The sequence below is a fragment of the Pithys albifrons genome, chromosome 3, assembly GCF_047495875.1.
Source record: "Pithys albifrons albifrons isolate INPA30051 chromosome 3, PitAlb_v1, whole genome shotgun sequence".
In the NCBI taxonomy this organism is placed as follows: Eukaryota; Metazoa; Chordata; class Aves; order Passeriformes; family Thamnophilidae; genus Pithys; species Pithys albifrons.
Genome location: NC_092460.1, coordinates 93,283,206 through 93,306,825, shown reverse-complemented (window position 1 = coordinate 93,306,825; position 23,620 = coordinate 93,283,206). Strand labels below are relative to the sequence as shown.

Sequence of the window (23,620 nt, the reverse complement as noted above, 5' to 3'; positions counted from 1 at the left end):
TCATGAAATCACACATATTTCAGCCTGGATGTATGTAAGGCTGAGTAATTGCTTTTGTTCTTTGGGTTATTTAATTACAAACCTCAGTAGATGACAGGTCCTGTGCTCTAAAGGAAGACATCACATTTGCAGTTACAGAATCCCAACACAAATGTGTGTGGCAAATCAGTGACTGCAGATTTATTCATGCCCTCTGGGACCTGCACTGCCTTTTCAGCTTAGCATGCAATATGATTTAAATTACAGCTTGTGCAGAGCTGTGCCTTGGGATTACACTCCATGTTTCCAACTGTTTATAGTTCAGTGAGCTTTAACCTCTGTGATTCTGAAAATTAAATAATGTCACGGCTGATATCAAACTGATGGCTGGTACTAGATTGCTAAATATTGTGTAGTATTAAAAATATATTTTTACAACAAAGTGGAAAAATCCGTACATTTAAAACAATGATAGAATATTCAATTAGTTCAAGAGCACAATTCAAAAGTCACACTAGCAGAGAATGGCAAAGCTAATACTCAGCTTTCTTATCAACTTCTGTATTTAGCAGAGTTGTGACGGTGGACTTTACTAGAGCAAGACTGAGCCTAAGTACTAGGGAACGCTGAGCCCAAGTACTTTGTGATGAGGTAGACACGAAGAGTGTGTAAGGTCAAGAAATGTATATAGAGCATCTGTTGTGATTAAATGCAGATTTAATTCCTTGCAGATTTTACAGTGTAATTTCTGAAATACTGTGGTTTATCTAATGTTACTTGAAGACCCTTTTGTGCTGTAACTGTGGACATCTTAATATTTCTGTTGCCTTTCAAGAGAGAAGGAGAGGAAACACATAGTTAGAAAACTCTGTATTTAACATGCTGTGGAACTTCCCATCAGATTACTTTTCATTATTTGCAGGGGTTTAATTGATGCAAAACATTTACCGATTTTTCTTCATTTAGTTCTGCAAACCCACGTTTCCAGAATAGAAACCTTTGCAGTCCCACTTGAGCCACTTCATCGTGTTCCTCCCCAGGCTCTGTCAGGCAACACCTACAAAAGGCAAGGGTGAAACCCATGTCACCACCAGCATCATTTAGCCCCTATAGCCTCTTTCATGACTGTGGGGTAAGGACAGGAGAACAGGAAGAGAAAAGGACAAATGGGAGAGACAAATAGACACTTATTTTTCACTTTTAAAGGTAGCATGTTTGACTAAATAACAGAGAAAATAAACAATGAAGAATTCACAGAATTTCATTTATCGGATATGATGGACAGATCACAGACACACCCGAAATGCTTCAGAAATGGTTCCTCATATGATGCCTTTAAGTTTTGACAGTGCAATAGATCCTAAACTTCCCATTTTGCTGCATTGCCAGAGTGGTGCTTCTTTTTCGCCTTAATCTTTACAGTGCCCTATACTTCTTATCTCAGTGTCTAGCTTTGAGTTATCTAAGTGGTGTCAAACCTATCCCATCCCTTCCTATTCCACTGGATTCCATGGGCTTAGATAAATCCACCTTTGTTGAAAGGGGGCTGTTAAATTTTATTTTTCTAAACATGTAGATAAGTGCTTTTACTACCATGTGGTAAAAAAAAAAAAGAAAAAAAGACATAGTAAAGTAACATGATAATATATTTATGGTAACATCTAGGATTTGTCAAAGTATACATCAACTAATAGTTAATAGTTAAAAGCAGTAAAAAAATGCAGCTGTGTTGTCCAAAAGACTGCTGAGAGTGACCCACAAAAGTTGAATAGCCAGCTGATAAGCCATTTTTGGCTCTTTTTCCCTCTGTTCTCAGATTCGTATCAACTGTGGCTGTAGGTTGAATGTCGTGTGTTAGAGGTGAGCTGCCTTGTAGTGTGACCAGGCAAAAATAGCTCTTTCAAAGCCAATGATTAAACTGTAAATCCTTGAGACTACCATTTATTGTACAACATTCAGCAGAATGTGATGTTCCTGAGCACTTAGGGCTGCCAGAAACACACTGAGTAAATAATAACAAAATAGATCCCTTTCTGATTTAACTTTTACAGGGATAGGCTGGCCTGTGTTTCTGTTTGATTCCTGGAATATGGAAAAGAGTATTTTTAACTTACCTTTTTATATATAAATCTCATTTTCTCCTGGTAGGTTTAAAGAGTTTTGTTCAGGTAAGTACAGAAAGATTTGTAGGAAGATGTTATTACAGGTGTTGGTAGAAGCAGAAACAAGATAACCTTTCAATGACAGCTTTTTTTTACAGATGATTAGTCAGAAAAAGCAGAAGAAAATTTATTTTAGAGACTGGATTACATATTTTTCCAATTCACTCCACAGCTCTTAAGAAATAGTTGCAAGCAGTGATAATACATTATCTGTGAATATGGCCAGATATCTGAGGATTGGTGTTGAGTTTTTTACTGCAATTTGAGCAAAATTCAATATCTTAATAAGTAAGAAAAAGCATCCCACTGATGTCAGTGAGATTATTCCTATTTCCTGAGCTCAATAATAACATTTGACATGATGTAAAATTTGGTAGTAATGGGGCACAGCTCTCTTCACTTACCCACCCCTTCAGTCTCTGTGTCCTGTTCTCAGAAAAAAAGCTCCCTGAGAGAGAAAGGTGAAAAACCTTTCTATGAGATATTTTACATGGACTAGTGAGTCATCAGCTTTTTCCACAAGATTGTGTAAATGGGTTGTCATAATCAATACTCAGTTCTGCCCCACATTTGACATACTGTCAGCTTTAATTTTTTTTTTTTTGGCCAGACTTTTTGGTAGAAAGCATTCTTAAAAAAATAAATATTCCCATCTCCCATTTATTACAGGACCTTTATTTTTTACTGCATTTATTTCTTTTATTACTTTTTGAATGTCTTTGCTTGTACAAAATTAAAGTACAAACCTATTAAACAATGTAAGAGAAGAAAAACTGTCTGATAGAGCTGTGAAAAACATAGTGTTGCAAGACTTTTCTATCTGAAGCAACTGCACAGTTTTCATCGCACCTCTGCTATCAAATACTTTTTTTTGCCTTTTTTTAATGAGCAGAACTAAGTTGCACATCAGTGATAAGCTGGTACATTATTTCAGTTGAGTAAAACCTTGTTAATACCTTACGTTGACTGAAGCTAAATTAAGTTGGAAACACATATTATGCTCACATGACTACTGAAAGAGGTTGTCATAACTGATGCTATCACACTGAATGTCTTGGCTTGTGCAGAGGGGTTTTGCTTCCTCTTGCAGACGCCTTCCTGCATTTTATGTTGCAGTGCTACACTGACAGATCAGCTAAAACCAGTCATTCACCCTTCCCTTTTTTCAGTCTTTGCTGCCATCCCTCATTAATCTTACTGTAATGGATTTTGTGTCTAGTTGCTTTACACTGGCTGTAAAAGTTCATTATAACAGCAAAACCCTTCACGTAGTTTGACAAAATCCCCTCAGTTTTGTAGCCAAATCTAAAGGATTTAACGAAAAATTAAATTACAGGAGATTGGAAAGGTTAGGAAATTGCTACAGGAGTGTTCTCTGCTGGATGGCTCCTTGGGAACTGGCATGGTCTGATGATCATTTCCAAATGAATTAACATCCCTCACCAAATGTTGAGACTCTGGCAGAGTCCTGTCTGGTTTTTTTATGTGACGTCAGGGAGGATTTTTTTTTTTTTTTTGAAGCTACACAACCCCTTCCGCACACTTCAAATTGAACCTGGCAGTACGAAATTTTGAAATTTTCTTCCTGTTTTCAAAATAGATATTTTTTGACACAAAGGCCATATTTGTTCACTTTGTACGCAGAAGAAAGTATTATATCTGTGGACAAATGATTCACTGGAGATAGAGTTTTGCACTGCATAGAGCTGACAGAAAAATGTTAAGAATTCAGGTTTCAGGAGGCAAAGGGAGACTGAAGATGCATTTGTCAAGCCAGTGCTGTTCAGTTTGGGGTTTCATGCTTTTACCAGTTATACTACTGAGGGCTGTCCCACTTTACCTACACTGGAATATGTTTGCCATTTTAATCCCCAGATACCCCTCACATTGAGCCAGGTATTCGCCTCCTGCAATGTGCTGTGTCAGGAGTTTATCTGAGGGTATTGCTGCAGGCCTCTAACTTTGGGACACCTTCTTGTAGGCTCTAATTTCCAAGTGGCAGAGAGAAAGAATATTCCACCAAGACATAAATGCACATCTCTCAGCATTCTGAGAGGCCTGAGAAAATCACATTAGTGAAGAGGAACAGATTTCATTTCTGAGTTTTAGATCAACTACGATAAACTGCTTGGGCATCTCCAGGGACTTGTGCTCCACCTGTGAATCTTCAGAGCTTACAAAAGGCAGGCTTGCCAAAAGTCTGTAACACCCCAAATCAGAAACATCTTTTGTCTTCAGTGCCTCCACGCTCCACTTCCTCCCCTAATACATCACCTCTTTACATAAAGACTGTGATATTTAGTTCTTGTCACTCATCCAGAGCTCTAAAGATGTAGGTTACACAGTTAAGGCACAGGCTTTCTAGTGTTTTTATTTCCAAATGTCAATGTCAAAAGCTTCAGATAAATGACTGAGAGAGGAAGAAACAGGCTTTTAGCTGGAACTCTCGTTAGCTTTTTCTTCAGACAGGTTAAGAAGTATAGAAAATTGAGATTAAAATATTCCTAAATGGAGACAATATGCTATAAGCTTCACTCACTGTTCTGTGATGGACACTGGTTTTCTCAGTTGCCCAATTACTCTCTCTGAGTGACAAGTAAATCAGTTTAAAATAAATTGTGTTGATAGATATACAATCACCTTAAAACATAGTCAGTAATGAAAAAGAGGTGTTAATTTTGATTGCTGTTCTGTAAAGTAATAATAATCACCTCTTCTAAATTAAATAGAGTGGATAGATCATAAGCATTGTTTTGTGAGAAATCTAATTTATGTTGAGCATTAAGCTATAATTTTACTGAACTTTTGTATTCACTTTTCTTCACCATATAATTAGTCTTTACAGGGAATCAAAACTATTGTTGTCTCTTTAGAACAAAAACTTCAAAAACTGATAATTGCATCAGAGATCAACGTTTTCTTCCTTCTCTTTCCTGTGGGAGCTAAAATGTTACTCTCAAGAAATATGCATGCCAATTTATGCCTCTAAGGCAGAGGGAGAGAGATCTCAAGGTGGTAGAATTGTTTTGGCTGGTTGTCAGGGACTCATTTACATTACTTTAGGGGTACTAAGCACCCCAAACTGGGGTTGTGCTCCCTTGGAGGGCCCCCATGGTCCAGTACCCAGTCTGACCTTGCCAAGTTTTCACTTCTGCTAGCATGGAGCCTGTATGCTTTAGGATGTTATTAATACTCCCAACTATAGTTGCCCTTCTTTGCTTTTGCCCCAAGTACAAATCAGTCACCATCATCATGGCTGGGCTCTGCAAACAAAGATTTGGGAAGGGCTTTACCCATTTGGGTGTATCCTTCGAGCCTGTGCAGTGAATTTTTTTTTAGGTGAAGCACAGCATGCGCGAAACTGGCCCCACCCTTTGCTCCTAAGGCTCATCTGCCACGGCTGAGTGAGCTTGGATGGTGATAGTGAAGTCTTCAGGACTAGAACCTACAGCACCCAATATTCCCAAGACGTCTCCCATCCAAGTACTAACCTTGCCCAACCCCACTTAGCTTCCGAGATCAGATGAGATCAGGCATCAGGGTGGCATGGCCATAGTTACAAATCAATAATTCCTTAAAAAACCCATCACTTTAATTCAAATTTAATATCTCTCACAATGAGAATGATTCACAGGTGACACTTAAGGTCAAAGCACTGAAAAGCCACAAGGACTCAACTCCTGTTACTATACAGGTTAGTGAAGCATTGACATGTGGAAGAATTTGCATGTGTAAAAGCACTCTGTGTCTTTTTTAATGTGTGCCTTTTTGTGTGTTGCTGCTGCGCCCATATGTTGAAATGATAGAGCAGTGACACATTGTTACTACTTCTAATACCTTTGATCATGGAAAATCTGTAATCTCTTTATGTCATTAAAAAATTCACACAAGCCACCACTGAAACATGGCAGTTGGATTCTGCAGAGAGGAAGGTTTGTTTACTAATTCTGAAAAGAGTTTTGAATAAAATAAAATGTACACTATTGAAATTACAATAAGGCTTAGTTAAACCTTATTAGTCCATTTTATAATCTATGTAACCAAAATTGCCTTTACTAATCTTTGAAAAATTAATCAAAGACAGGATATGACTTCTAAGAAGGAGAAACTAGTTGATATGGTTAACACACTGTTTAAAGATCATCATTACTCAGCATCAGTCTGCCTTGACTCAAAGTTAAACCACTTAATAAATATCAGCAGTCTTTAAAATTCTTTCTGATGAGAATTTCCATTGCAAAGTCAATGAGGGACCATAGGGCTTCTTAGCTTGTAACAGCTGCTGACAGCTTGATCATGCATGGCCTGCATGCCACACATCCGCATACCCATGACTTTAAAAACACCGTCTTCAAATGGCATCTCTACTCTGTGGTCTGTCCTTGATACTACTTTCTATGCTAGCATCTCACAGTAAGTGAGTACGAACCCCTCATATTGCTCCATAATTGCCACAAGTTATCCCTTGTGCAAACAGCATTTCCAATTTGAGGATGCAACCTGATGTCATCCAAGTTGCTGAGGAGCTTCACTGTAAGCAGTGAATCCATGAGAGCTCTGCTGTATTTGCCTGACTCGACAGCAGCAAGAGGGATGTGAAGGAACTTTAAAAGAACTAAAAGCTTTGGTGTTTTGTAAACTGCATTGGAGTGTGTAAAACCACAAACTAACTTAGCTCTCTCATCACCACAAATTAACAGCTTTGTCCTCTGGTGACCTTGCCGAGCATGCTGGTGGCAGACAGCTCTGCTCCACACATTGTGACTGGTGCTGCAAGTCCCCCTCTGTGGGTAGTAGGGCTCACTGTGAGTGCAGATCCAGATTTTCCGAGGACAGTATTTGGCTCTCTGTGCTGGGTCCCAGTGGACGGGCACTGTATGTGATTATGAAGTCTTGAATAGCTGTCTATTTTTCTTGTTAAATTTTTAATTTCAGTTTCACTAGTCTTGTTCCTCTCCTCAGGGCCCCAGTCTCTCTCCAGTACTTTTCATTAAACTATGGCAATTGCAGTTTTACTGAGCATAAAATTTCCCTAGTTTCCTAGAATTTTCTTGCTGTGACCTGATAAATAAGTAATTTTGACCATAAATACACAATAATAGGGGCATCCAGTTCAAACTCTTTACAAAACATTTCCTGAGAGAACTGCCCTTTGGCTCCTGTCAAGTGATGAAGAGGTGACCCCAGCTTCTGTTCCTTCAGCTTTCTCAATCTTGACAGCTAAAGGTAATTTCTGTGCCTTCAAGTTTATAGATCTTCATTAAAATGCTAATACAATTCAGTTAGAAAGCCAATTTCTGACTTTTATGGTTTCTTGCTCCTGGGGTGTTGTGTATATTTGTGCGGTTGTTGCTGCTAAAGAGTAACATTGGTAAATAGCCAATGCAGATCGATTTTCCTTAGCTTTTTCTCCACCTGAAATGCTGAGACAAGCAAAACTTGTTTCCATTACTTAACTAAGCAAACAATGGCATATAAATCATAGAGGCAGCTGGACCAAGGTGCCGTTTTCATAAAGAGCCAGATTTCTCACAAAGGACAGTTTAATGGGCTGCTGCCAGTGAAACGTCTGCAGAGCTGGTAATTGCAGGAGGGCACACAAAGTGGTGTACAAAGGTGTCATGTGGGATCTGAGAAACAGCCCCACAGCCAAGGCAACTGGAAAAAGGAGACTGAAAAAGGTGTGTGCTTTAATAATTTGCTTCTTGAGGCTGATTGTTTTAAATAAAAATCTATGTTTTTATTTTTAGCTTGTTCATGTTGGCTGCAAGATCAGAGAAGTGTTTTTTAGCTGTAATTTTATTTTGATCATGTTTATGCTGTGGCTTTGTTTCTCCTTTGATCATGCTTAAACATGTTTCAGAAATGTTTGTTTGATGTGCCCTGTTTTTTAAAGCACTCTTCTACATTGTTTGCTTGATGGTTAAAAGCAATGAATCATTGCAAAATATTTGCCATCAAATTATTTCTTAAATTCATTTTCTCAAAACAAGCTTTCTGGACTTTTAGCCAATGGGAGACTGTTTTCAAACAACAAAGGGTTTAACTGGTGTAACAGCATTTAAGAGGGCTGCATAGATTGGAGACATTTTTAAGGTTGCAGAATACTCGATAATTCACAGACAGAAATTTGAAATCATCCCATCTATCCACAATAGCTGCAGTGCACTGACTTTTATTTACTGATAGTTTTGGATGAAAGTCCCACTTCCCATTCAGTAAAACTTGCTTGAAGTTTATTCCAGGATTTCTTTTGGGGGCTGTGTTGAAAGTATGAAATAGGTCAACCCTGACTGAATTATTTTAAACTTCCCATGGGGACCCCTTGATACCAAACCTGTTTAATTTTGCAGGGTAGGGCAGGGCAGTCTCAATACTTGAACATACACATTCAAAGATGACATTCTTTCCTCTGCTGCATGGGTGAGCAATTAGGAGAGTCAAGAAGAAGTCCCTAACTCCCTCATCTGTGGATATCTCCTTTCCAATCCTCAAAGAAGAGCAATAAAAAAATGCTATGTAGTCCATGGAGAGGGCTATGTTGCGTGACTTGTGGCCATCTGGCAGATTGATTCATCAGAACCCTAAACAGTCAGTAGTAAGCATGGTCTGAAGCCCTGGAGTTAAATGCAAGTGTGCATCAAGCCTCAGGCAAGTCAAACAGCTCCTCCACTAATGAAACAATAAAGAACACACTACAGATCACTAGCTCACACCACCCACTTCTTAGCTTTATATGCTATGAAATTATCAACCACATTTCTCTCACCCTCTTCATGCATAATAACATGGTGTTAATTTTGTGACCATTACATTCATTCTTAACAGAAATTAGTCTATTTCTATATGCAACAGAACACATGTAGCCTGCTTGTCCTTTTTTTGCTTCGCTGCATAGACATAAATCTGTCAAATGGAAGGGGGGATAAAAACCAAACACCACCAGGTAACAAGAGCAAGGGCAGTATTACATGGAGAACCACTCTTTTATTGACTAAAGTGTATTGATTTAACTAGATGGCAAAACAATCCAAAGTGTGCTCTGTAAGAAGCATCAGTGTTGTTCAAGAAAAACTGTTCCATGATGTACAATGGATGTGTTTTAATATGAGGCTTTATGATTACTTTACTTTCAGGGATGTAGTTAGGATTATTAATCACTAATTTAAAATCTGAATTCATCTCTGATAAGCGCAGGTAAGTGTATACAAAGTATACTCACATGCACTCATGCTATGGCATTATTTTATCTGCCTTCCTCACAGTCCTTTCCTCTGCAACCCCTCTGACAGAATCATTTGAAATACATTTTTTCAATTTATTCAACTATTTTTCTATCATTCTTGTACCAGCCCTGCTTTAATACTAAACCGTCTTACTGTTCCCAGGTTCACTTGGCAAAATTATGACAGGGAAAGAAAAGAATAATAATATGCTAACCAAGGGCAAGTTTATATAACCTGTACTACATCAGCAATATTTTTGACTCAGATGGGACTCCCCACTGTATCTTCATAGGCCAACGTAAAGTTAGATTTTTGATGACTGATATTATAGTGATTTATTTTAGAACTTGATATCTTGTGATTTACAAAACCCATTGCACTAGAAACAAATCATTCAACCATTTGGGAATGTATTTAGGTTTAGATTGAATGTGATTTCTTGCTATTTTTCCTTAAGACCTTAATAATGTAAAACCAGCATATTCAGATGGGATTCCCTGGATCCAGTAGCCTAGAACAATATCTAACTAACAGGTGTTCTCTTTCTCTAATAGATCCTTTCACAGGTTGCAGTGCAGAAATTTTCTTGTTTCTTGAGCTACAAGTTGCATGCAAAACTGTAGTATATCATAAATAGATACTTGCCATGGCACAGTGTAGTCTATTATTGTTTATCTTGGGTCTCATGTCTGTAACTGAAAGGCTCTTAAATGCATGCTAGAAAGGAAGGAAGCACATTTAATAGCTTGAGTTACTGGTGTTTGGGTTGGAGAGCTAAAGATGCTTCCAGATTTTTCATGTTTTCAGATGTCTAAAAATACTTATTTTAATAGACAATAGGTAGTAGACACAGTTCCACTGAGGTCTCTTCTGTGGCCTGTGTTGTTCAACATATTCATAAATAATCTGAAAAAGAGGCTGAACAGCAGGATGAGAATGTTGCTTTCACACTATAGTAAGTTATCCAGCATAGTGAGACAAAGGAAGACTGTGAAGAATTACAAAAGGATCTTATGCAACTGGGTAGCTAAGCAATCAAATGACAAATTATTCTTGATGAAGGATGCAGTGGTAAATCACAGGGAAACCATGAGGAAGACATGCCTATCTTCACATATAAAAGAATGGACTGTAGAAAGAGTATCACCAGTGAAAAGTGAGGTTCTGGGATTATGGCACATAAAAGTTCCATGACAGTTTCAGATTGCTGCTTAGGAACTGTCAAATCAATATTAAATATTAGGAATTAGGGAAAAATCCCAACAAACAAGCAGAGAAATCAGCAAAGACCATTGCTACAACCCTTGTGTGGGAGCACAGTTCATCCACATCTTGAACACTGAGGGTACTTCCAATACAGGATTTGAGAGGAACAAAATTAAGTTATTAAAATCAATCTTCGAAACACAAATTCAAAAGTAAATTTTAGTTCATTACCTTCTGTAGGTGAGGAACAAATTCCAGAACGATGCCCTGAATGCTGTATATTTTCATGGGTTCAAGAAAAACCTACACAGAAAATTGGATGAAAAGTCTGTTGAAAGTTACTAAGCACATAGAAAGCAACAAATTCAAGGAATCAACTACACTGAAAATATTTGAAGAAGGGACTTTATTCTTGGATGGTGTTATCTGTATTCACCATATTCTTTCTTTGTCATGAATAATTACTTCTGGATAATGTTGGAGTTTGTGTATTGATCTAAGTAAACTTCAGTCTAAGCCGGTACGGTCATCCTTCTGTACTCATATTTATATACACATACAGAGTACGTGAGAACATATAAAATACACATGCAATATTATGCAGTATGTACTCATATAATAGAAACATTTAAACTCATATGTTCATGTATATAAATATATCAAAATATGTTGCTTAAAAATACTGCCATCCTTAATAAGGCAATGGGTGCCACAGGACAGCCACTGAAAACGGGCAAAACAAAGCAAAGTTCATTATTTCCATGACTATAGAGCAATACACATACAGTGAAAAGACGTTAATAAGTGACACTAAAACAGCTTATAATTTCACATAGGAACAGGACTCTGAGTAGTTAAATATAGTTCACAGTTAATTATCCCAGCAGGATGTGGAATGGTTATAAAACAGATTGGTAAATCTGTTGGATATGCCTTCTTTTTCCAAATATAGTGAAAGATACCAGCTGAAGTATCTCTGTAAAATACAGCGATGGCCAGATTCACCACTGGTATGAATTTACTGATATGAATTCTATAAAATTCTCTGTCCCAAACTTTTTTACAGCATTCTTTATATAACTGATCAGTATGTCCACATTTTATGTACTTTCATTCATTGCTCTATCTCCTTTACCACCAAATAATGCTGTCCTCTAATTGTCAAGAAATAAAATTTATCTATAAAAATCCCAAACTTTACAAAAAATGACAAGGCAAAATATTTCAGCAACCTGATTAAAAATTCAAAAATGCATTTCTCTTCTGAAAAGACAAAAATTCCGAGATTTAGGGTATCGTGTGGAAGTAGACAATATCAATCAAAATTTATTTTTCAACCTAAATTTTTTAACAATAATGCTTTAATAGTTTTTTTAGATGTATAATAATTTAAATATTCATTTTTTTAATTGCTAAAATGAGGAATATTACATTTGTCTCAGTAATTGTTTAATTTTACTTGCGACATATACAGAAAGATTATTAACAAAAATCTAAACATCCAAAGAAACAAGAAAAATGCCAGTAATAACTATATGAAATTATGAAGCCATGCTGTAATGTTATGCAACCTTTTTAAAGGAGATTTCATTACTGTTTAATTGCTCTAATAATAAAGTTAAGATCTTTTTATTAAACATCTGTAGCAAACACCTTCCTGTATTAAAGATAAGAGAAATCCAAATAGCTGTTACATGTTAACAGGTCATAATGTACCTAACATAGATGTATTTTCCATGTCATGCAATGATTGCTTCTTGAAAAGCAAAATGATGATTCATTTATCTAAGGAAGACAAGTGATTCAATTAATGGAATAGTAACATTCACAATGGCATTGCCTTCTCAGATCCCAGATTTATCAGTGCTCACCTGATACCAGAGAGTGACAATCCAGAAGATGACAAAATCTATTTCTTCTTCCGTGAAAATGCAATTGATGGAGAGCATACTGGAAAAGCCACTCATGCCAGAATAGGGCAGATCTGCAAGGTAAGGTGGTGTCTTCTTCATGTGAAAGTGAATGCACTTGTGCATGCTTTGCAAGCAGTTTTACAAACTGCATTTTCTTGCCTGTGAACCATTCATCTTAATATTGGCTTTATGCTAAAGCAGGAGTCATCCCAAGTGAAATACAGTTAGAGGATAACAGACCAAAAGGAATACTTTTTGAGGGGGAAACTTTGCAAACTATGATGTTTTGTTTAAAAAGCCATAGGCATCTTCTGAGGCTTAGAATGTGTCTGCAAAAGGGGGGCTTTTACAGGAAATATGATACTTTCAGGTAGGCCAAAAATATTTGAAGAATTTGCCTTTTAAATGTTAATACCTTTTCATTCCCACATTAGTGAAAATCTTTAAAACAGAGACAAAGGAAGATTTAACAAAGCAGTTGCTTAATGTTAGCCGTAGAAATGGGCAACAATTCCAAAGACCCTTAGTGACTGCAGAATGAATCATTCATCCACACTGATAAACAGCAAGTGGTTTTTTGACAAACTTTTAAAAGTATTTCTACAAATGAAATTATATTAAAAATGTAACATTGACAACCATGATATTTACAGTAAAATTTCATGTTAATCTGTAAGCACAATTTCAATTTATTTCCTCAAATTCAGAAGTAGCTGTTTTAAACCCAGTTACCCCTAAAGTATGAAGTCCTTGGGGCCCTTTATTCATATGTTTTACAGCTGTACAACTGATCCCACTGTTCTGGAATTTTTATCTACTTTGTCCCATTGCAACTTGCGTTTCTACTTTTTTGCTACCCAGCTGGGCATAATAATCCCTCTCAGCCTTTCCAGGACAGGGCAGACTGGGCACTCAAAGCAAAACATTCTGCCTGTCTTTTTTCTAGTGTAATATATATATTGCAATATAAAAAGAGTTTTGGGAGTTTTTTTGGTTTTAAATTATATGCTACTATGAAATATGTCACAATGCAATGTTAAATAAAAGTAATTAATATTTTATATCTTTACAATGTTGTAATGTTTTTGAATAAAAAGGCTAATTTCTTCTCATTTTCTCTAAATAGCATCTTATTTACTGTATTTTTCCTGTGCTCTGTTGATACTTCAAACAAAGACTGTTACCAGGTAATAATGCAAAATACTTTTGTTATTAGAATGACTTTGGTGGACACAGAAGCCTTGTTAACAAATGGACAACTTTTCTCAAAGCACGTCTGATTTGTTCTGTGCCGGGACCCAATGGCATTGACACACACTTTGATGAACTACGTAAGTAGCAGAAATGGTTTTGAATAGAGAAATGTTTTCAGGTATTATCTGTATGAGTTTAACCTGATTTTCTTTTCTCTGTCTTGTTATTGTTACAGAGGATGTGTTCCTAATGAACTCAAAAGACCCTAAAAATCCAGTAGTCTATGGAGTGTTTACAACTTCCAGGTATATAGCATATCATTTTACTTGCATGGAAGCTTGTGTGGCTTCTTGTTTTAAAGAGGTCTCTTTGTTAAAAATGTTTTTAAGAAACACAAAATTTTTTTAACCTTTGAACTGAGAAGTCAATGCCGGTAAGAAGTAATGAATTAGGTTTCTTTCTTATGAACAATGTACATCATCACTCTGAAGCTGGCAAACACAAAGAGTATCAGTTTCTCAGGCTGTTCTTTGCTGTTGAATTGGCTTTTTATGGTGGTGATCAGCATTTGTAGCCCTTTTCACACAAATCTGGAAAAAGAAAACAATCATAAATAAACTTGGTGTGAGAAATTGCCTACTCAAGGAAATATTAGTGAAAAATATTGCTGAAATCTGGAAAGTTTAACAATCTTTCCAAAGGTGTGTTACTGAATCACATATAACTGTGACTTGCATGTTTTTGTTTCATTGTGCTTTCACCAAGAACAAAATATACTTGTAGCTTTGGCCTGAGGAATGTTTGCAGTACTGATTATACGGCCACATTTATCTGTGAAGGAAATAAGTTTTAGTTTCTAAAAAGAAAGAATGTTTCTAGTGATATCAGGCATAGAAGACAGAGATTTACAAGTTCTTACTGTCTTGTGGAAGAAATCTTAAGGTAAGGAACAGCACTGAAGTTTGCACGTGTGCTGCCCAAGTGGGGGAAGAAACTACAAAAAAAAAATAGAAAATGTGAAGTGTAGGAACGAAATGAATAGTTCTCTAGGGATAGCCCTACTGAAGTTTACTCAAATTTGAGCTTTGGCCTTCTGGGGACAATGTGTTTTAAATAGTGGAATAGCAGCCATCTGCTTCAGAAAATGTCTACGAGATTGTATCAGTTATGTTGAACTTCCACAAGAGGTGAGTGAGGATTGCTCTGAGAGCATGTCAGAGTTTTTATAATCAACACATGCAATAAATTAGAAAGCACCAAGCTGCTATTCCCATAGCTCTACTGTTTGATTAAACTGACTGATAATTTAAAGAACCTGTCCAAGGCTGCCCCACCAGCCCCAGCTCCCACCTTAGCCTGGGAAATGGGTGCAGGTTATCTCTGTCTGGTATGCTCTTAATATCCACTGAATTAGAATTGTGGAGGCATTTCTGGAGTCACAAGGGGTGGGGGTGTAAGTGGATGATCTATAATTAGAGAAGTGATCCTTCCCCTGTGCTCAGCACTGGTGAGGACACACCTTGAGTGCTGTGCCCAGTTCGGGGCCCCTCAGTTTGGGAAGGTCATTGCAGGGCTGGAGCAGGTCCAGGGAAGAGCAATGAGGTTGGAGAAGGGCCGGAGCACAAGGCCTGTGAGGAGAGGCTGAGGGAGCTGAGGGTGTTCAGGCTGGAGAAGAGGAGGCTCAGGGGGCACCTCATTACTCCCCACAACTCCCTGACAGGAGGTTCTAGCCAGGGGGTGTTGGTCTCTTCTCCCAGGAACCAGCAGGGGAACAAGAGGGCCCAGCTCAAGCTCTGCCAGGGAAGGTTTGGGTTGGATATCAGAAAGAAGTTCTTTACAGAGAGAGTTGTCAGACATTGGAATGTGCTGACTAGAGAGAGGGTGGATTGTCCATCCCTGGAGGTGTTTAAGATGAGATTGGATGTGACACTCAGTGCCATGATCTAGTGATCACAGTGGGGTTGGATCAAGGGTTGGACTTGAAGATCTCAGAGGTCTCTTCCAACCCAGCTGATTCTATGATTCTATGATTTCTTTTCCTCTTACTTTTAGTAATATCTTCAAGGGATCAGCAGTTTGTATGTACAGCATGACTGATGTGAGGAGGGTATTTCTTGGTCCCTATGCCCACCGAGATGGCCCGAACTACCAGTGGGTTCCCTACCAAGGGCGAGTGCCATATCCACGGCCAGGAACTGTAAGTACCCTAAGAAATACAGTAATCAAAGCTGGGAAAACTATGGAAAATATTTTCACATATTACATGGTCCTTGAGCAGAGATCCAGGAAAGAAACTGAAACAGATAACAATATGGATAGGATGGCAGAAGGGAAAACTAACAGTTCCTCCAGGTCCAGAATGTACTGATTTTCTTGTAACATATGAAGCTGCAATAACAATGTTACTTGGATTTTAATTTTGGCATTCATATTAACAACTTCAGAAGAAGTTTCAGCAATGGCTGGAGAATTTGACTTAAAGTCAAATATTTAATAAATCATGCTGCATTATCCTTTCCTTGGAATTGGGTTCTGTTCCAAATATTGGCTGAGCCATTCTTAATGAGAATGAATGGAAAACAGAGCATCTGCCTGCCTGTTAAAAATCTTTCAGCCAACATGAAATGTAGTACAAGGAAACAGATATTTCTGCAGTAGATGGCAGAGCGACTAGAATAGTTTCTGACTTCCACTTTAAAAATGTTTGCTTCTACTTGAATCTGTTTCTAGTTTATGAATGACTGAAATATTGGTCTATATAAGACTTCTAACTGATATCATCATTTTAGAAATATTTAAGTGCCTTTGAAATTTCCAATAGTCTAAGAAGATGGGACTGACATTTATGAAACTAGCATTAATTATATGCATTGGGGTTGCCCCTTAGCTTGTATAAATTGACTTAGCCCATTTATATTCTGAACTATCATTGCAGAAGATTAATTATATATGTACACATGTATATATGTAAATGTACATGTGTAAATAATGTCTATAATATTCTTTAAAAGTCTCCTTAAATAAAAGGCATAAAAGAAAGCAGGAATAACTTTGCTCCTTTAATTCATCATATTTTCTATTTTTATCTGGTATGTTTGACATTGTCCTTTCAAACCTGATCTTTCAACTGATATGTATGCTCAGCCTAATGAAAATTACTTCCTAAGTAAAACAGTGGCTCCTTGACAGCCAGATTCCTTTACACTCCTCACTTCTTCACTGCAATTGCTAAAGGAATTTCCATTTTTTATAGAGCTAAAATGCATGCTCTGAAGCATAGAAGAGATTTCATTTCTCATTTGATGGTGACTTTTTTTTTTATTATGACTGTTAATTGTGATATGTCAGAGGGATGGTGTTTTGAAGCTGCATTGTTTTATAAGTCGGTGGAAAATATGAATGAGTAGATATTTTTCATATTTCTTGGACAACTATTGTCACTTTGTATTTAGTTTGACAGACTTAGTATTCATTATTCTGTTTATTTAGATTCCTCTTTGATTCTGGTATCGATTAACCTTTTTAAACAAAAACAAATAATAGACATTACGTAGAACTGTGGACAAAGAAGAATGCTACCTTCTTCTATCTCAGAAACAGACTGAGGTGCTGCACAGAACTGATTGCTGCACAGCAGCTCTGTTACATTCATTCCTCTGCAGAGATCAGATGCAGCTCTATTGAGATTCCAAAGGTACAACTGAAATATTTACTCATGAGGCAAGCAACACAGTTCTGCCCGTCTCAGGTTATTCCAAGACTCCTCTGCGAGTCTTGAACTGACATCTGTGTGGGAAGAGAATAACTTGATCAAGTTCCCCAGGACAAGGAGAAAAACAGGGACCCAAATTCAGCCCATAAATGTCAAAGTGACCTAAGCCATCAGAGCCCTTGGCAAAGTAAGGAAATACAGTTAGGTTACATATACTTTTATTTCTGGCTACCCTCTCAGAATGGATTTTACTAACCTTACAATTTCATTATAAAACACTTTTATTAATTAAGATTTGTGAAGTGTAAAATGTTCAAATTCCACTGTTAACTGTTTTCCTGTCTAAGGGCAAATGTGATCCCAAATTTTATAAGTCTACACAGCCCTGCCGTGACACCATGTAGTGCAGGAGACCATGCCACTGTAAATGGTGTTAGAGTGGCTGAGGCCATGAGTTTCTCCTAACCCAATACAGGTGACTAATCCTGCATTCTGCCACTTTGAAAAAAGATGAGTCCCAACAGAGTTTCTAAAAATCATTCTATTATATTAGTAGGATAAAACAGAACTTTAAAATGAGGTACAATTCTTGCTGAAAAGAAGCTTTTTGTTTTTAAAGTGATAAATTTGGATGTGTTTTCAATGGCTTTGAAGACCTGTTGAGAATAAAGAAGAAAGATTTTTGAAGTTCCTTTAGATGTCAGACTTGTGGATTCCTTTTCCAAGAAATGCAGAAAGAGAAGGGAGAAAAAACCCTGAGCTTCTTACAGTAATTCATTTCCAGATTGCACTGCAGTTAAACAGCACTGAATTATCTTAGGAATTTAATAGGTGAGGTGCCAGTAAACTTCTTGAGCATCTGGTGACTTGCCCAGTATGAGTAAAGGAAAAGGAAACCAAATGGTTCTTTTGAAAAGAAAACTTTGTAAACAGTTCTACATCAGCTTCACATTTAACAAAGGAGTTGCCAGAACTTTTCTGTAACATCTTTTTTTTTTTTTTTTAACTTTGTAACAGTATTTGGGAGAGGAGGGAGAAGAGGGAGAATGTGTATAGCTCATCTTAACTGATGTTCCTCATCCTGAATTCTTAACTGACTTTCTGTGGATTCAGCTACAGAGCTTACATTTCCTTCCTCTGGTCTATTCTGTTGCTGGGTTGAGACTCCTCTGCCAGCAGTTTGGTCTATGAATGAGCTAAATCTCACCTACTGATCATGCCCATTTTAACTCATTGAAAAGGGAGGGATTTATAGTAATAGCAGTTGGATTTCATCTCAGTTTACTAAAGTAGGATGGGATGAATGTGAGCCACAGCCTAGTCCAGGTAATGCACTTTAAGACACACATGTAAAGACACAAGGTTACAGGGGTTTTTTGTTGTTTTTTTTTTTGTTCTCAGAAAAGCAAGGGGATCCAAGGGGTAATTTGGGTCTCAGAATTGAGAGTCTTATTTAAACACACAGAATTATGGCACTAATTCTAATTTTATGATTTGTCTGCATGAATTATACCTTGGTCCGTAGAATCATAGAATATACTGAGTTGGAAGGGAGCAACATGGATCATTGAGTCCAACTCTTGGCTTTGTAGAGAATAGCCACAGTAATTGCACCATGTGCCTGAGAGTGTTGTCCAAATGCTTCCTGTACTCTGGCAGGCTTGGTGCCATGACCACATTTCTGGGGAACCTGTTCTACATTGCTGCAAGTAAAACCCTTTGATGGAAAATGAGCCAGAAAGTAAATATTCAGGCAATTGAAACACAGCTGAAATTCATTTGCTTAAATTGAAATGAATATTCATTTAGTACTTTTTCAGTGTTTGCCCAGCTGCAATTAACAATACTTAGTTCTTGTGTAGTGATTTTTATACTTAGAGCACTTTACATATATTATCTATTTCATTATTATCTAATTAATATGAGTAATTAGTATTGAACTGTAGTTAGAATATTAATTGAGATGTAAAGCAAACTTAAATTGAAGTATAGAATTTGAAACAGTTTTTGAGACAGACAATGATTTGACTGATAAATGTGAAAAGTCTATCTGATTTTCTCTTCGTCATATTTTTGAACAAAAGAGCAAGTACATATCATAAAAATTAAAAAGTTAAGAAATCTTGATGCAATAAAGTACATAACTAACTTCCTTTCTGCTTTGTCTGCTCCACATGCATCAATCAAATATTTCCCCTCCTTCCATTCCTCCTTTCCCTATCATGTAATGAAACAGAATGAAGGAATTTGCTTACTAACAAATATGTCAGCAAGGGACAATTTACACATTATATGTCCATGCTGGAAGAATCCCTTTGCTGAGTATAGCAACTACTCCTTTTGGCAACATTGATTTTTAAATTTCATTTATGATGAATTATTAATAATTTGGATCAAGGTGATAGCAAAGACAATTGATTTCTTCTGCTGAGCATCCTGCAAGGTCTGGATTCTTGGTTAACAAGATATTGTCCTCTAGGTCTTTAATATAATTGGAAGATATTCTATACACATATATAAAGGACAAATTATTTAAGGCATTTTAACACCAGTTGCTTATATTTGAGGTTAAATATTGGAAAAATAATTATTGTCAGCTGGGTTTCAGAATTTTATATGTCTTACTGAAATCAGCAGTGGGGGTCACCAAGTTATTTGATGAGTATCTTTGACCTGGTGTCATTGTAGCTCATTTTCTTCATCCATTCAACAATACTAATACACTAGTAATGCTTATATGAATATAACCTCTAATTGTTCATAAAATACTTACCAATTCTGCAGAAGAGATGAGGGCAAATGGTGATGATCAGTTCCAGTTCTTGAGTCTCCTGATGGGGATATGTGGTAGCTGAAAGTGAAGGAATACTTTTGTGGCCACCAACACCACGGGTTGAACTCTCCTTTCCTTTTCAGCCTCTGTTTTTTGCTTACATTGGGAGAACATGAGCTAAATGTGAAAAGTAGAAATTTCGGTTTTTCACAGAATACAGGCAAAACTGTTTGGCCCACCCATGACTATATATGGGAGCAAAGTGAGTCTTTACTGTTTTATATCATGGGGGCCAGATTAATCCCAAGGGACCAGCAACTTTTCAGTCACTGTGCAGGACAAAACGGTGAGGAGTTATTTCAGTTCTTTGGTGAGACTCATCTCACCTAACTGTTCACATGAGCAATATCATCAGCAGAAGTCTTTTTTAGAATCAGTGGGGATGAAAAGAGATACATTTAGGGCATGACTCATTAGATTTGATTTAGCGTAACAGGATCCATGTTATCTGGATTACATGGATGGCACAGGCTTGTTGAGACAAGCAGGAGTTTGAAAAGTGACTGGAATATGGAATTGTCCCAGGATTTAAGGATTTGGTTCCTTGAGAGTAATGTAGACTTCCAGTTAACTTCTGAAGATAATACTTTGAAATGAAGACGGTGGCATAATTAATTAAATTTGTGTTGCCTATATAACCAAATACTGAAATTGCTTGCCTCATATTACATTATTTTGGATATTTCAGGATTTTTCTTTCTGCCAATTAAAGACTAATACTAATCACAATGGACTGAAAATCCTCTTTCACTGTATAGTAGTAAGACAAATGATGTATGAGAATAATTTGCATTCTGTTAACCATATTCATTTAAATCCAGAAGAAAAAAATAGTATTGCTAACAGAATTAAGTTTTGCTGTCAGTCACAAAATTAGATTCTCTGTCATATTTAATTATAGTCTGCAGTACTTGGGATTATTGTAATGAAATGTATTTTTAATATGTTTGTAGTGATAAATAATAAAATGTAAAACATTTCCCTTTTTTTTTTTTTATTTATTTCCAGTGTCCCAGTAAAACTTTTGGAGGTTTTGATTCCACCAAGGACCTTCCTGATGAAGTTATAACATTTGCCAGAAGTCATCCAGCCATGTACAACCCAGTATTTCCCATCAACAACCGTCCAATCATGATTAAAACAGATGTGGATTACCAGTTTACACAGATTGTGGTAGATCGAGTAGATGCAGAAGATGGCCAGTATGATGTGATGTTCATTGGCACAGGTGAGAAGTCTTGAATCTATAAGGTTTGCTCCTCCAGGCATGGTGGAAATATAGACCAGATAAAATTTCATACTCTGAAGGGCAGAACACTGATAGAGCAGTGTATACCTCTGAAAATTTGAGGTAGGACTCCAAACTGTGTTCAGGGAGGTCTTTGTTACATACATTGACTGTTACAGGTTCAGGCCATGGCCTGCACAGCTAAATTCTTTAGGAGCTTTTCCAACTGGATTAAGATCAAACCTCCTTCTCTTCAACTACTGTTATTAGGGATTTTTTATGAGAAATATCTTACCTTATTAATTATAATTTAGCATTAAAATGAAGGGTTTGAGGTACCTATTTTGGAATGCAGCATAAGTATTAACACAAATGAGGCAAGTATCCAGATATGAGATATGTCTTGTGTGTCTTTCAAGTATTGCCTTAAGATGCTCAGCTCTTTAGCCAAAAGGGTGCATCATTTTACTTCAGATGAAGATATCTGGCACATACAAAGTGTTTTCAGAAGAACTGGTATTCAGATAGAAACATGATATCCTTTCCAAGGAATTTATGGAATCATTCAGCTTGGGCACCTTATAAAAGTTGAAACATGCACCCCGACGAGACACTTTTTCCAGAAAGGTAATAATGAGAAATAAATGTGTCCAGAAATGAGCTGCTATGCATTTTCATGAGTTTAGTGGCTTCAGAACTGTGCTGAGTAGCAATTGGTGGATCTGTTTCTTCACCTCTGAAGATATTCCATTTGTCGGCTGATGCTTCAGTGATGTTGAATAAAAATATCTTAAACTTCTGCTGAACATAATTGCTAGTAATTAGACACTGGCATCGTGAAGCCAAAACAGATCAAAACAAAACCCTATTGTTTCTTTTCAGCTTTGGACCAAAAAAATATCTGTCTGACTCTCTCTCTTATACCAGTCCAATTTTTTACACTCTTTAAATAAAGTTCGGGTACTCTAGACTTGGGGTCAGGTTTCCAAAGCAATAAATATCAAGGCCTCTTTCATGTTGATGCCTGAAATGTATTATGAGTAAACTGAGAGCTGATGAAGCTTTGTGTACCAAACACAGTGCAAGCATAACAATTCAGACCACTTACTGCAGAAAATGCAGCTCTGCAGAAAGGGTTCCAGCACTTTAAAGCTGTGAACTGAGTTATTATATACCAGTGTTACAGTATGTTCTTGCACAAAACATTGAGAAGTATTTCCATATGATTTTATACAACATATATATTTTCCATCACACATTAGAGACTTCAGTGCCATCTAAAGTTGGCAGTATTTCGTGCCTTTCAACAAGTCTTCTATGACCCGTCAGCCCAGGAAAAAATATTAATGACAATACTCTCCTTGGCTGTGCTGTGAGGGAATAAGCCCTTCAGCATTCAGAGTATGATGCTGAGCAAACATAAGGAGCTGATTTAGGTCTATATATTGAGTACAAGAGATGCTATTTATCTCACAAAAGCTTGGCATTCAGACTAAGAAAAATGCATTGGCATTGGTTTCTGCAAGGTAAAGCCATAAGTTCTTCCAGAGAGACATTCATTGTGCTTTCTTCAAGACTTCTGTAAGAGTAAAATGAATAGTAACACAGAAGTTCCTGTCTGTTTTCAGACAGTGCAAGAGGATTTGCTTAAACCTGAGCTACAGCTTTCAGAGAGTTACCATTATGTGTACTGGTTCTTTAACTGACATTATGTATAGTGGTACTTATGTAATTCAGTCAGGTAAGCTCTTCCTCTGAAAGAACCTCAATGTTAATTTTTACCTGTGAGTTTGGAATTTAGGCAACCACCTAATTCCCTAAACCACTAATATTCAGGTGTGTGGTAAGTGCTTGGAATTCCATCCAATGCTGGCTATAGCTCTACCCAGAAACTGTAAGAAACATATTGAAACATAATTACTTTTACTTGCCAAATGATATTTCAGTGCCATTATCCCACCTTTGTAAGTGCAGAGTGTTATTATTTCTTGAAATACTACTTTTGTCCAAAGAAATTGTCCTTTTTCCAGCAGGACATTATACCGTCATGGAACATGGACAGGCATTACAACACCCGAGCTTGGAGCTAGAGCACAAAAGATGTGCCATGCTCCTCTAAGCTCACTGTCCTCTTTGTGGTTTTCAGAAGGAGGAAAGGGCATTTTCC

General features: G+C 37.0%; 1 protein-coding gene and 1 pseudogene across 1 annotated transcript in view; one reads left to right on the top strand and one right to left on the bottom strand.

Annotated features, from left to right (window-relative positions):
- SEMA3A (semaphorin 3A) overlaps positions 1–23,620 on the top strand; it is a 173,968-nt gene that overhangs the window by 123,329 nt on the left and 27,019 nt on the right. The window contains exons 7-11 of the mRNA XM_071552744.1: positions 12,422–12,564; positions 13,703–13,817; positions 13,916–13,985; positions 15,733–15,877; positions 21,234–21,453. Coding sequence (XP_071408845.1) covers positions 12,422–12,564; positions 13,703–13,817; positions 13,916–13,985; positions 15,733–15,877; positions 21,234–21,453 — 693 coding nt within the window. The remainder of the gene's footprint in view (positions 1–12,421; positions 12,565–13,702; positions 13,818–13,915; positions 13,986–15,732; positions 15,878–21,233; positions 21,454–23,620) is intronic.
- Positions 5,584–5,699, bottom strand: LOC139670752 (5S ribosomal RNA; annotated as a pseudogene).